This window comes from Phyllopteryx taeniolatus, chromosome 13 (genome assembly GCF_024500385.1).
Source record: "Phyllopteryx taeniolatus isolate TA_2022b chromosome 13, UOR_Ptae_1.2, whole genome shotgun sequence".
Classification (NCBI taxonomy): domain Eukaryota; kingdom Metazoa; phylum Chordata; class Actinopteri; order Syngnathiformes; family Syngnathidae; genus Phyllopteryx; species Phyllopteryx taeniolatus.
The window spans coordinates 8,724,915-8,736,799 of record NC_084514.1 but is presented as its reverse complement, the minus strand read 5'-3'; the positions used below and the strand labels follow the sequence as shown (position 1 = coordinate 8,736,799).

At 38.7% G+C, this 11,885-nt stretch overlaps 1 protein-coding gene across 5 annotated transcripts; it reads right to left on the bottom strand.

The window, feature by feature from the left end:
• Positions 1-2,379: 2,379 nt before the first annotated feature.
• Positions 2,380-11,880, bottom strand: si:ch211-67f24.7 (rho guanine nucleotide exchange factor 33). 5 transcript variants are annotated; one of them, XM_061795082.1, is made up of 15 exons: positions 11,125-11,880; positions 10,838-10,957; positions 10,471-10,515; positions 9,495-9,659; positions 9,320-9,420; positions 8,514-8,596; positions 8,234-8,357; positions 7,600-7,738; positions 7,432-7,527; positions 5,958-6,053; positions 5,098-5,243; positions 4,944-5,024; positions 4,321-4,828; positions 3,351-3,442; positions 2,380-3,289 (listed from the first exon to the last, which is right to left on the bottom strand). In XM_061795082.1, exons 3-15 carry the CDS (start codon positions 10,510-10,512, stop codon positions 3,154-3,156), a joined length of 1,809 nt encoding a protein of 602 aa, XP_061651066.1. In that variant the 5' UTR covers positions 10,513-10,515; positions 10,838-10,957; positions 11,125-11,880; the 3' UTR covers positions 2,380-3,153. The 5 variants fall into 5 exon arrangements, with proteins under 5 accessions (XP_061651066.1, XP_061651065.1, XP_061651068.1 ...); XM_061795081.1 differs by having other exon boundaries at positions 10,838-10,954; XM_061795084.1 differs by having other exon boundaries at positions 9,495-9,653; positions 10,838-10,954.
• Between the last annotated feature and the right edge of the window lie 5 nt (positions 11,881-11,885).

Here is an 11,885-nt window from a genome sequence, read left to right as displayed (position 1 = left end):
TGTGCCTCACTAAAGTTGTTTAAAAAAAAAAAAAAAAAACTTTATTAATACGACGAGCATTTCATCCTACTAGGACTTATTCAAGACTTTTTCTTTGTATTTTTTTGTGTTTAGGAGGGAGAGAAACACACTTGTGCACTTTAGGCTGTCCTGTTTGAGGAGCCAGTGTTTTTTGTTTAGTTTTTTCCCCTTCTCCTTCCTTCCTCCCAGGACACTGATAAAACAAAAACAAATCCATCTCCAGCATCCATGATGATGATAATGATGACGATGACCACAACAAATAACAAGCTGCTTCTCTTCCTCTTTATTTCCTTTTAAATGGAGAAGCAAAAACGTTTTTTTAGTCAGTATTTTTGGGTTCTTTGCTGGGTTCTCCGGATGCTATGTGGCCTTTTAATTGCTTTGTATTATTATTATTAATAAGGATCTTGATGAGTTGAATAAAACACCCAGTCTTATTTTCTACTCTAAGCCACCTTCACTGCTCTTGTTTTACGAGGCACAATAAGACTGGACACACGTTTCCGAATAGCACATTTGACCTCAGTGACCCACGCTGTTTTTCAACTGCAGAGAGTGATGTGCGTTTTATTAGGGCATGCATTCATTAAAGGGGAGACCTTCTGATTTGTATGTAAGCAGCATTAATTGTAGTTGCAAAAGTCAGATTAGTTCCCTTCTTGCGTACTAATCTGAAACTACTCAGATTAGTACGTAAGAAGGGAATGTTTAAGATTGAAGAAGTTCTAAAAAAAAAAAAAAAAAAAAGCATGTTTTGAAAATGGAGGAAAATATTGTTTCTAAAACTTGTATAATCATATGTTGTATTTTTTAAATTACGATAATATTCATTTGGCCGATTTTGTTTTGTTTTTGTTTAGTCTTGCGAGCGAAAACGAGATCAAATTGCCGTATGGTGGCAATGAACTCAACGCAGCTCCAAAATAAGCAGCAGTTTGGCAAATAGTGAACAATTCATCAAAAAAGACGTATTAATGCCACTCCCAGTGGAAGTTTACTGTCAAACTAAACAAAACAAAGAGAGGTAGACCTTGTGTATTTAAAACAGTCACATAGCTTTGCCTTCGGAAAGTCCGCTTAGCTTAATGCTAACAAACGATGCAAAACGCTGTTGAAATGCAAATCGTTAGAATTGATAGTTTCAGTTTTAGAACCCTTTAAACGACGAGTATTTGAACACAAACAGCGGAGAAGCACATTTTCAAAGTCGGGTTTCAATATCACAGTACTCTCAGTCATATATTGTTTAAGTATGGAAAATGAGTAATATTACAGTTTTATGCTAACACTTGTAGTAATAGAAGTACAGCGCGGCTGTGGCTCAGTTAGTAGAGGCGCTCGTACAATGACCGAAGGGTTAACGGTTTGAATCCCGGCTCAGACTGTGCATGTCGAAGTGTCCTTCAAGACACTGAAGCCATATTTGGTCCCAGTGGGCCTGGCAGCGGCTGCCCACTGGTGTTTGAATATGTGTCTGTGAATGTAAGGCCATGTAAACCGCTTTTGGGCACTGTGATAGTGTTGAAAAAGTGCAGTCTAGTTACCATTTACTAGTATTCTTCGTTTGTGACTCCATGACTGTTATGCAGCACTGCCTCCTCGATGGCAAGATGGGCACAGCAGACGAAGCAGCACATTGAATTGGATTGCATTATGTCATGATGCACCAACTGTTACATTCTATTTAATTATGTTATTACTCTGTTTTTTTTATATATAAAGTACAGTATTATGGAGTGCTGTTTTTCCTTAAAAAATAAATAAATAAAATTCTAATGGGAAGCGGCAACAGATTAATGGAATTTCCGTTCATTTCAATGGAGAATGATGATTTGAGATACGAGTGTTTTGAGTTACACGCGTGGTCATGGAACAAATTAAACTCTCATCTCAAGGCACCAGTCTTTTATTATTATGACAAAGAATGGCTTCCAGAGCAATAAAAAAAATGTAAAGAAAAATATATTTATGATAACATTTTAAACTACTTAAATAAATGTAGATTATTTATTATATATATATATATATATATATACGGGTGTTTATTTGATTTTCGTTTCTGTCATGTGATGACCTGAAGGTAATGACATTTCAAAGTTTTTCGGCAACTGTGCTATGCTGGTAGTGTTAGCTTAAATTTAGCAGCTAGTCCTGTACAACATTTTTATATTATCATCAAGTTTTTACAGGAAAATCTTTGAACACTACAAGTCCTTTGATAGTGACATGCAATAAAAATATGTGACTTCAGGGTACAAATGAGGGAAAAAAAACTTACTCTTCCAGTTATCAAAATGTCTGACTTCTCTCTGCACCAGCATGTGCTTGAGTGACAAGACAAAATGACACAGGGAATTTAAGAATCCGATTTTGAATAAACTTTATTGATCTGAAATTGGTCAATGTGGCGGTAATGACAGCAACTTTAAGGGAGAGGCATATTTTAGTAAAAATAAAAGACATTATTTGAAATGTTTTGTATGTATGATGAGAAATCATTCATTCTATTATATTTTAAACCATTTATGGTAAAAGTTATACCATTTTAGCATTTTTTAGTTAGAATGATAGAGCTTCATGTATCCAAGCCCTGTGCTAGGGACAGGGTGAAAACTGTATAATACCACAATGTCAAAATATACTAATATTAACATGACATTGTAGACAACACATAATTAGGCACGCCCACTGCTGGTTATTGAAAAAAATCTATTTCAATATTTTTGTTTCTTTAAATTTTACATCAAGGACACAAAAAGGCCTGTAATCAAATAAAAACCCATATATATATATAAATGAATGATTGAATATTATACTGAACTAAAATATAAACAACCCTTTTGTTTTGCTCCCATTTTTCAAAATTGCTCGTTTTAGAATGGCCTTTTATTGTGGGCAGCCTGAGGCACACCTGTGCAATAATCATGCTGTCTAATCTTTGTTACAACAACAAAAATTGTATGTTACATCACAACTTTTTGTCTCAAGAAGAGGTAACTTCAACTTCTTTGGAATGTAAAGGTACACATACTGTAGTTATATTTTCATTGACATTACGATTATGAGGTGGTCCTTTGGAAACATTTCTCCTTTTAAGTGGTCTCTGGACCCAAAACGTTGGAGAAGCTGTCAAACGGTGCTGCAAGGTCCCTCGCTGTCTTCGCTGTCCTCCCACAATTGTCCACTGGGCGGCGCCAAAGAGAGGCTAGGCGGCGGAGGCTGGACCAGACCGAGTCCCAGACCGAGTCCCGGTCCTTGTCCCGCCCTAAAGACGAACGTAACCATGACATCAACGTCCGAGCAAACATCCTGGACGTGTGACTTACCTCAGCTGTTCTCGCAAAGTGACAAAGTTTGGCCTGGTGGCGGTCTGGACCGGCACGAAGCCTCTGTGCTCCTTCTCTGGAGACACTTGAGCCTGGAACATGAAAGATGACAGAAAACTTAGTAGCTTCAATCGGGCTGTCCCAGATGGGTCTGGGGGCATTCTTGAAGAATGGTGGAAAATGCATTGGCAGAATGTACTAACTTACCACCTGCATCCAATTTCATTTCATTAATGGGTTTTAAAACGGAGTTGGGGTTTCAAAGTACGGTCTCAAAACGAGGTTAGGGTTTCAAAATGGGATTAAGGTTTCAAAATGGGGTTTGGGTTTCAAAAAAGGGTTAGGTTTTCAAAGTAGGGTTTCAAAACAGGGTTGGGGTTTCAAAGTAGAGTTTCAAAACAGGGATAGGGTTTCAAAGTTGGGTTTCAAAATGGGATTAAGGTTTCAAAGTAGGGTTTCAAAATGGGGTTTGGGTTTCAAAAAAGGGTTAGGGTTTCAAAGATGGGTTTCAAAACAGTGTTAGGGTCTCAAAGTAGAGTTTTAAAACAGGGATAGGGTTTCAAAGTTGGGTTTCGAAACAGGGTTAAGGTTTCAAAATAGGGTTTCAAAACAGGGTTAGGGCTTCAAATTAAGATTTTAACATGGTGTTAGGGTTTCAAAGTAGGTTTTCAAAACGGTGTTAGGGTTTCAAAATAGGGTTTCAAAACAGAGTTAGGGTTTCAAAGTAGTGTTTCAAAACAGGGTCAGGGTTTCAAAACGGGGTTAGGGTTTCAAATGAGGGTTTTAAAATGGTGTTAGGGTTTCAAAGTAGGTTTTCAAAACGGTGTTAGGGTTTCAAAATAGGGTTTCAAAACAGAGTTAGGGTTTCAAAGTAGTGTTTCAAAACAGGGTCAGGGTTTCAAAACGGGGTTAGGGTTTCAAATGAGGGTTTTAAAATGGGGTTAGGGTTTTAAAACAGGGTTTTGGTCACCTGCTTTGTGGGGTTGTCCCAGATGGGCCTAAAGGCGCTCTTGGCTCTCAACGGCGGCGATCCCGTCCTGACGGTGACCAGCCTTTTGCCGCGCGAGCTGGCAGGAGTCAGCGTGTTGGCGGGAATCCTCAGAGGAGGATGGGGGGTCCGTCTGGGAATCTGCCAGCGGAGGCAGACGCTCCTCTCCGAACGTTGTTGGGAGGAAGGCTTGAGCAGGACCGGAACCTGACTGTCCTCTTCCTCCTCCTCCTCCTCCTCCTCATCCTCATCTCCCCTGCAAGAGGTCACCGAGGAGTCGTCGAAAGCGGACGTGTCATCCGGATCCCCCCGCCGGCCCGAGTCGCTGTCTTCCGCCCAGCGGCCCGCAGGCTCCGGCGTGAGGAGGCCACCGCGGGCGGGTGCGCACTGACGGCTCTGCCGTCTCACCGGACTGCAGGACCAGCACTCCACGCGCATGGTGCGGTCCTCTCCAGACCCGTTTGTCAGGCCCGACACACGCTGGCTCTCTCTGGAGGAGAGATGACGTTTACACAAGCGTGAGCCATTTTATTTTCAAATCCATCTATGTAGGTTTCGGGTGCCGTTGATTTTTCCTACGGTCGGCAGGCTGCGGCCAGACTCACCTCGGTGCCGCAAAATCCCGCTTAGTCCTCTGAGGGGCGCTGTTAGCGGACGAGCCGCCGGCCACCGCATCTCCCAAACTCCTGGAATTCAAGTCATGCAAAGCAAGATACTTTAAGGTGAACGACAAAACATCCAGTCAGTCACTCCACGTACCGCCGCCGCGGTCCTTCTCCGCGGTCCCAGCGGACGTCCTCCTCCAGGATGACATGACATCGCGATAAAATGTCCCTGAGCGTTCGCTCGGCGCCCAGCAGGAGGCTGCAGTCCGGATGCTCTTTGCCCGTCCACTGCAGCAGGTTCTCAACAGCCACAAAAAAAAAAAGGGACAATTGTTTTTTTCACTAAATTTCATTGTGTTTCCACATTGGAATATTGTCAATATTGAGCTGGGAAATTCATCATCCTTACAACTGACTTTTATCCGAGAATTTCTTTTTGTTGCTGTTGTAAACTTGAATGTACGCAACGTCACTAACATCTCATTTTGTCATTAGCAGACAGGCATGCGTGGTCATATTTGAAAATGCTCTTTTTTCTTCTTCTTCTTCTTCTTCTTTTGCTTTTTAGTGGAGTTGTGCAGGTTATAGGTGACATTTAAGCGTTGAAAAAAGTTTGGAAATGATTCATCATAAAAGCATGGCCTTTAAAGAGGGGTGTGCAGACATTTTATATCCTAACACTAACATTGGAATTGGGGTTGCACATATATACTATATACACAACATAGAATCATATAAACACATAAGCACACATATGCACACCTGCACTTTTTGTTTTTTACCCCCCTATACCTGATTTGTATATTTCTTTATCACTCTTGTTTGAAACATCTTTTTAAACATTGTTATGGAGCAAAAATCATGATTGCAATCATTCCAAAGGTCAACTCCTCTTCCGGAGACACGTCTGTTTTATTCTTGCCTTAATATTTTTGAAATACCCCCGTTCCCGTCAGATGATGACATCTTGTTTTGTTTTTAAGGAATGTAACGATAGTGCGAGGTGTGACTGACCTGGATGTGACTCAGGTAGCAGTGGACGCGAGAGACGGGCGCCAGGAGGAGCGACAGCACTTGGATTTGCTCCTTTCCCTTCTCCGCTTGGCCGCCCTGCGCCGTGCACGATAGAAAATGCTTTTCATGTCAACGACATTTTTTATTCAGACAGTTCATCATTTATTAATTGTTGGGGTTTTTTTTTGTTTTTCAAACTTTAAATTGTCCTTTTCTCATTAAAATGTAAATTGATGTTATGATTCAACTATTTTTAATAATATTTTGTCTATTTATTACTTTTTTTGGGGTGAAATTGGTCATTTCATAAAAGGTTTGTTCTTGTGATTTTTTTTCCTATGATCAGGTGTCATTATATTTTAAATTTGTATTTAATTGATCATTTTGTATGAAACTGTTTATTTTTATCAAACGTTAAAAATAAATTGCAATTTTATTTTCATGATATCGCTCATTTTCTTATAGATTATTTTTATGAAATTATTATTTTTAAGTACATTTAAAAACATTTAAATTCACAATTTTGTAATACATCTAGTATTTTATATTCAACAGTTTTTTCCATGAAATGTAAAATTTTGGTTAAACTACATTTATGAACAAATTAATTATCATTGTTTATTTTTTACTATATTAACTTTTTCAGGAAAGTGAGCATTTTAAGTACATTTTTAAAATATGAAGTTTTCCAATTCAATTGTTAACTTTCTGAAATAAATCATTCTCATTAAATAGTTTTGGTTTTTTATAAAATATTTAATCTTGAGACAATTACATTGTTCTTTTTGTTACATTAACTCTTCCTGATGATTGAAAATGTTATTTTTGGTTCATTTGTATGAATTTGATCTTCTTTTTTTTTTTTTTATAAAAACAACATTTTTATCATAATTTAATTTTGTATAAAATTGTTCTTTCTTTCATTAAATTGTGTTTTAAATTAAATTGTTCACTTTTTATTAAATTGATATTTTTGATTTAAATGTTCATTTTTGTAAAATGTTTAATCCTTCTTCACTTGTATATTAACAAAAATGTCATTACTTTTTAAAAAAGATTTTACTTGAACTTTTTACAAAATGTATCATTTTTAGTACATTTCAAATTTGTATGGAACTGGTCTTTTTCTTATTAGATTATTCATTTTTTGTGAAATTGTTCTTTTATATTAATTTGTCAAGGCGTTTATAACAATGATTTTTTTGTTAGAAATGTTTCATCTTTATTCACTTTATTTTTGATTTCATTGTACATAAATGCCATTAAGTTCTTCATTTTTCATTAAAAACATTTGTATTATATTTTAATTAAATGGTTGATTACTTTGATTCAATTAAGCCTTTTAATCCAATTCTTTTTTTCCCCAAATTGTATTTGAAATGTCAAATTTTCCATTTCGAAAGGATGTCAGCGCATGTTTTTCGCATGTTCATGTCAAGCGCTACAAGAAAGAAAGACTACTGTTTGCTTTGACCTGCTTCTCCTCGTGAGCATCCAACTTGTGGACCTCCAGCGAGAGGAAGGAGGCCAGCGCGCCGGTGTAGCCCACGTACGCGTCCGCGAAAGACGTCTGCAAACACAACATTTGCTCGAGTGACGCTCGGGGGGGGCGTTCGGGACCTCCGCCGCGGCGCACGCTTACGTCGTTCTGTCCGACGAGCCTCACCAGAACATCTCCCACCAGACACTTCCACTGCTGGGCGGACAGTCGCTCCTGCAGGGTGTTCCTGAACAGCAAGTGGCGCTGCAGGAGCCGCTCCACGAACGACGCGAACGTCTCGCTGCGTCACAACAAGGACAGGGACAGTGAAGCAGGGCGGCCATTTTAGGCCTGTCCTAGTATCATTGATTGATTGATTTGAACATATAAACTGCAATGTGCCAACTCCAATTTTGGCATTTGGAAGTTTAGTTCAAATGTTGATAATAGGGGGCAGTCCTTTATTGAACTCAGCACTTTTCCTGGGTCATCAGCGCAACGCCGGGCCCGCTCCCATTTCCAAGATGGCCACCCCATGAAACCAGGCTTCAAGGATTGATGGAAGACTCAGAAAGTAAGTAGCGCTTTAGCAGTGTGGGCCAGTATGAAGGAGCAAGTGTCATTTCTCATCCTCCTCCAAAAAGGATTTCCGAAAAGAGTGAATTGACGAATTAACGAGCTTGCTTACGCGATTGAATTAGTCTCGCAAATCACGGTACAGCTTGTACGCCATGCGTGTGCATGAAAACATTGAATTCACCCGCGCTTAGGAAGTTTCGTGAAACGCCAAGCATACCGAGGTTCCGTGGTCATGTGCCGACTGGGTGTTGTCGTCTTATATTTGTCGTGGAGTCGGTTCAAAGTGCACACGTATTCCCACTCAGAATGGAGCAGCTGCAGCGCTACCTGTTGCCGCGCGTCTGTGTTCAACAAGCGTTCATTAGTGCGCCACTCACTTTGTCTGATATAGAACTTGTATGGCCACATGGGGAGAAAAAAAAAATGTTAAGATGTGAAGTTACACACAATGTAACCCAAATGAAATGGCGGAAAATGTAAGAATTGTTTGATGTGACCTGTTCCTTCGGTGAGTCCAGCTTTGAGGCCCTGCAGGAAACAATGCAGCAGGACTTTTCCGCGGCACGCCTCTGCAGGATCACTGCGTCTCGTGAAAAATATACATGCATCAAATGTTGTTACAGTACAATGCGGGTCATGGTGTGTGGGTTGAATTGATCCTTTCTACTGTAATATGTACATTTAAAGGATTGAAATTCATTTGATTAAGTTATTTTTTGTATTCAATTGTTCATTTTTATGAATTTCCATTTGAAAAAAGTGCAATGAAATCTGTAGATTTTCATCGAAATGTAAATTTTTACTAAATTGTACATTTTTATTGAAGTGAAAATTTTATTTATTAAATGATTTATTTTACAACAAGTGATATTAAAGGGATTTTTCATTTTAATCATTTCGTGTTTGCATTTTTTTTTTTAATCTATTTTTATTTTATTAAGTTGCATTTTCATTAAAGTATTTTTTTAAATTGTATATTTTGAATAATGTATAACTTTTTACAAACTTTGTATGAAAGTGCTAATTTGTGTATTCAATTGCTCATTTTTACAATTTTATTCATTTTTCACTGTTTTAAATTATTAAAGTGATTTTTTTTATTTTTTATTAATTTGTTCTTGTCTCATAAATTACTTTTTTAAAGGGATAATTTTTTGGAATGAGTAATTTTTGGGGGGGGATCAAATGATTTCTTTGTTAAATCAACATTATTACCAAGTTCCTAATAAAGGTGACGTGATGTCGACGTGACCTTCACTCACTATTATTTTCCTATGTGCATGGATTGAGCCAGTGCTCTTACGTTTCTGTGTGTGTGGCCGCAGTGCTCTTTGCGTCCTGCTGGTGGCGCTGTACGTCACTGCGCAGCGCCACCACCTGACACCGCATCACGCCCAGCTCCTCCTGCAGGAGGCGACACCGCCGTCAGCGACTTGCAGGAAAAAAAAAAACAGTCCCGTCGATGCATCGGGCCTCACCCTGAGGGACTCCACCAGGACCTCCAAGCACCGCGCTTTCTCCCGACAGCGACGCCGGTTCTCCTCCAGCTCGTCACGCAGGACCGAGTCTCCGTGCTGGATCTGGGCCAGCTCCAGCAGGGCGCCCGTGAAGCCCATCTTCAGCTCCGAGACCATGCACTGCAGCTAAAATCAGTTACTACTTTAAACGTACCCATTATTAGGTTCACAAAAATGCCAGGTTTTTTTTTTTTCGGTTTTTTTTTGCGCAAAAATGTCTCCCCCCCCCCCCCCACAAAAGATCATTATTTTTTAACAACAACAACAAAAAAATCACGCCGATTTTACAGGCTGTGGCTATCTAATATTTTTAATTTTCATGGTAAAAAAACAGAGATTTTCTTTTACAATTTTAATTTATTTCAAATTAAATTTCGAAATAATAGTAGTCACTTTTTTTCATTGAAAAAGTCAGTTTTCCCCATAAAATATTTTGTTCATAAACAATTTTAGATTTCTACCCATTTTTTTCACAATATTAGTTTTTTTTCCCCTAAAAGTGTCACTGTTTCTCATAAAAAGATCAGATTTTGTACCATAAAACTATGTGGGGGGGTACAAAAATTTCAGATTTGTTCCCTTTTTTTCATAAAAATGTTAGATTCATTCCAGGAAAAATGTTAGTTTTTTCAATAAAAATATCAGACTTTTTTCACATTAAAAAAAATCTGTATTTTTTTTTCACAAAAACAGATTTCTTTTTACAAAAAAAATGTCAGATTTGACATTTTTCACAAACATTTTAATTTTGTTCACAGAAAATTTAGATTTTTTTTTTTTTCCAAAAATAATTCAGATTTATTTCATTTCTACTACTACACCAATGCTATTTGTGCTACTACTGCTACATTTTGCAGTACTACAAATACTGCAACTGTGATGACAACGCCCACTACAACCCCTACTAGTACGACTATGACAACGCGTTTGTATTTACCTTGGAGATTTCCGTGACGAGCTCCACCTCCTGAGGCTTCATGACCTGATTCAAATAATAAACGAACGAGGCGGTCGTTCAGGTGCAAAATCACAAATTGTGAAAATTCATGACCACATTTAGGCAATGCAATCACGTCTTCTTCGCCTTTCCACTGGATGAAGCGGCATGTTGCTCATTAGCCGAGGTTATTCTGCTCCAAGTAACAATTGTATGTTTGCCATCACGACGCAGCACACATTCATCTGCTCTGTACAATCGCTCCTCTTTTGTGCAAGAAATGGGTTCGTAACAGTAACAATAATGCCGCAGAGACGCGAACAACGTGGCGTTATGGCGAATAAAACAGCATTTTGTGTTTGTTGACCTGTTTTTGCTGAGGTGGGGGCCCCCCCGCTGGCGGACCCTCTGCTCCAGGAAGTGACAAGGCCCGCCAAAGAGCTGGGCGGCCTGCATGCCCTGCAGGAGGTCAGCCCGCTGCAGTCTGCTGAACATTAAGGCACATGAAAACACGCCGCACGCGTTACAAATAAACAACAAAACCACCAAAGAAATTCTTCTCAGGGGACATTTTTATGCAGCACATTTCATATGAAAAAATGGGGAATTACATCAAGTCAAAGATGGGGTTTAAAAGCTAAAAGCATAACTTACCTCAGTTAAAGTCCTTTCAAAAGATGCTCCTTGATATTTTTTTCCCTATGGCACCTGTAAAATACTTCTTCATATTCTCTATTTTCCTACAACACCTCTTTAAAAAAAATCAGCCTTTATATTCCTTATTTCACTCTCTTTCCTCCTGTACCTTACCTTTAAAAATACTCCTTTATATTCCCTTTCCCCCCCGTACGGCAGCTTTAAACATACTCCTTTATATTCCTGTTTTTCCTTCTGAACCTGTGAAAACCTTCCTTTATATTACCTTTTCCTCCTGTACCTCTAAAAATACTCCCTTATATTCCTTTTCCCCACTTCAACGTCTAAAAATGGTCCCCTTTTTTCCTCCTGCACTTCTAAAAATACTCCATTATATTCTTTTTTTTCCCCTCCTGCGCGTCTTAAAAAAAAACCTTCATATTTCCTTTTTCCTTATGCACCCGTAAAGATGCTCCTTTGTATTCCTTTTTCTCCGGTGGTCTAAAAAAGGTGTTACGCAAGCTCAAAGTGTTTGCTCAGCACTCTGTGGGCAGCAGATGTCCAGCGTGACGTCACCATGAAGGAATCCACGACAATAAACTTGAACGTTTTCATGGATTAAATTTTGCGAGAAACAAAATGTATTATTGATATTTCATTCAGGGTAGATGTATGTAGATATACTTGAATTACATTATATATCTAATGAAACAATACAAAACATACAAATATTATTAGCATTATTGTTGTTATATTTCATTTCCATCGTTTCTTCCCCG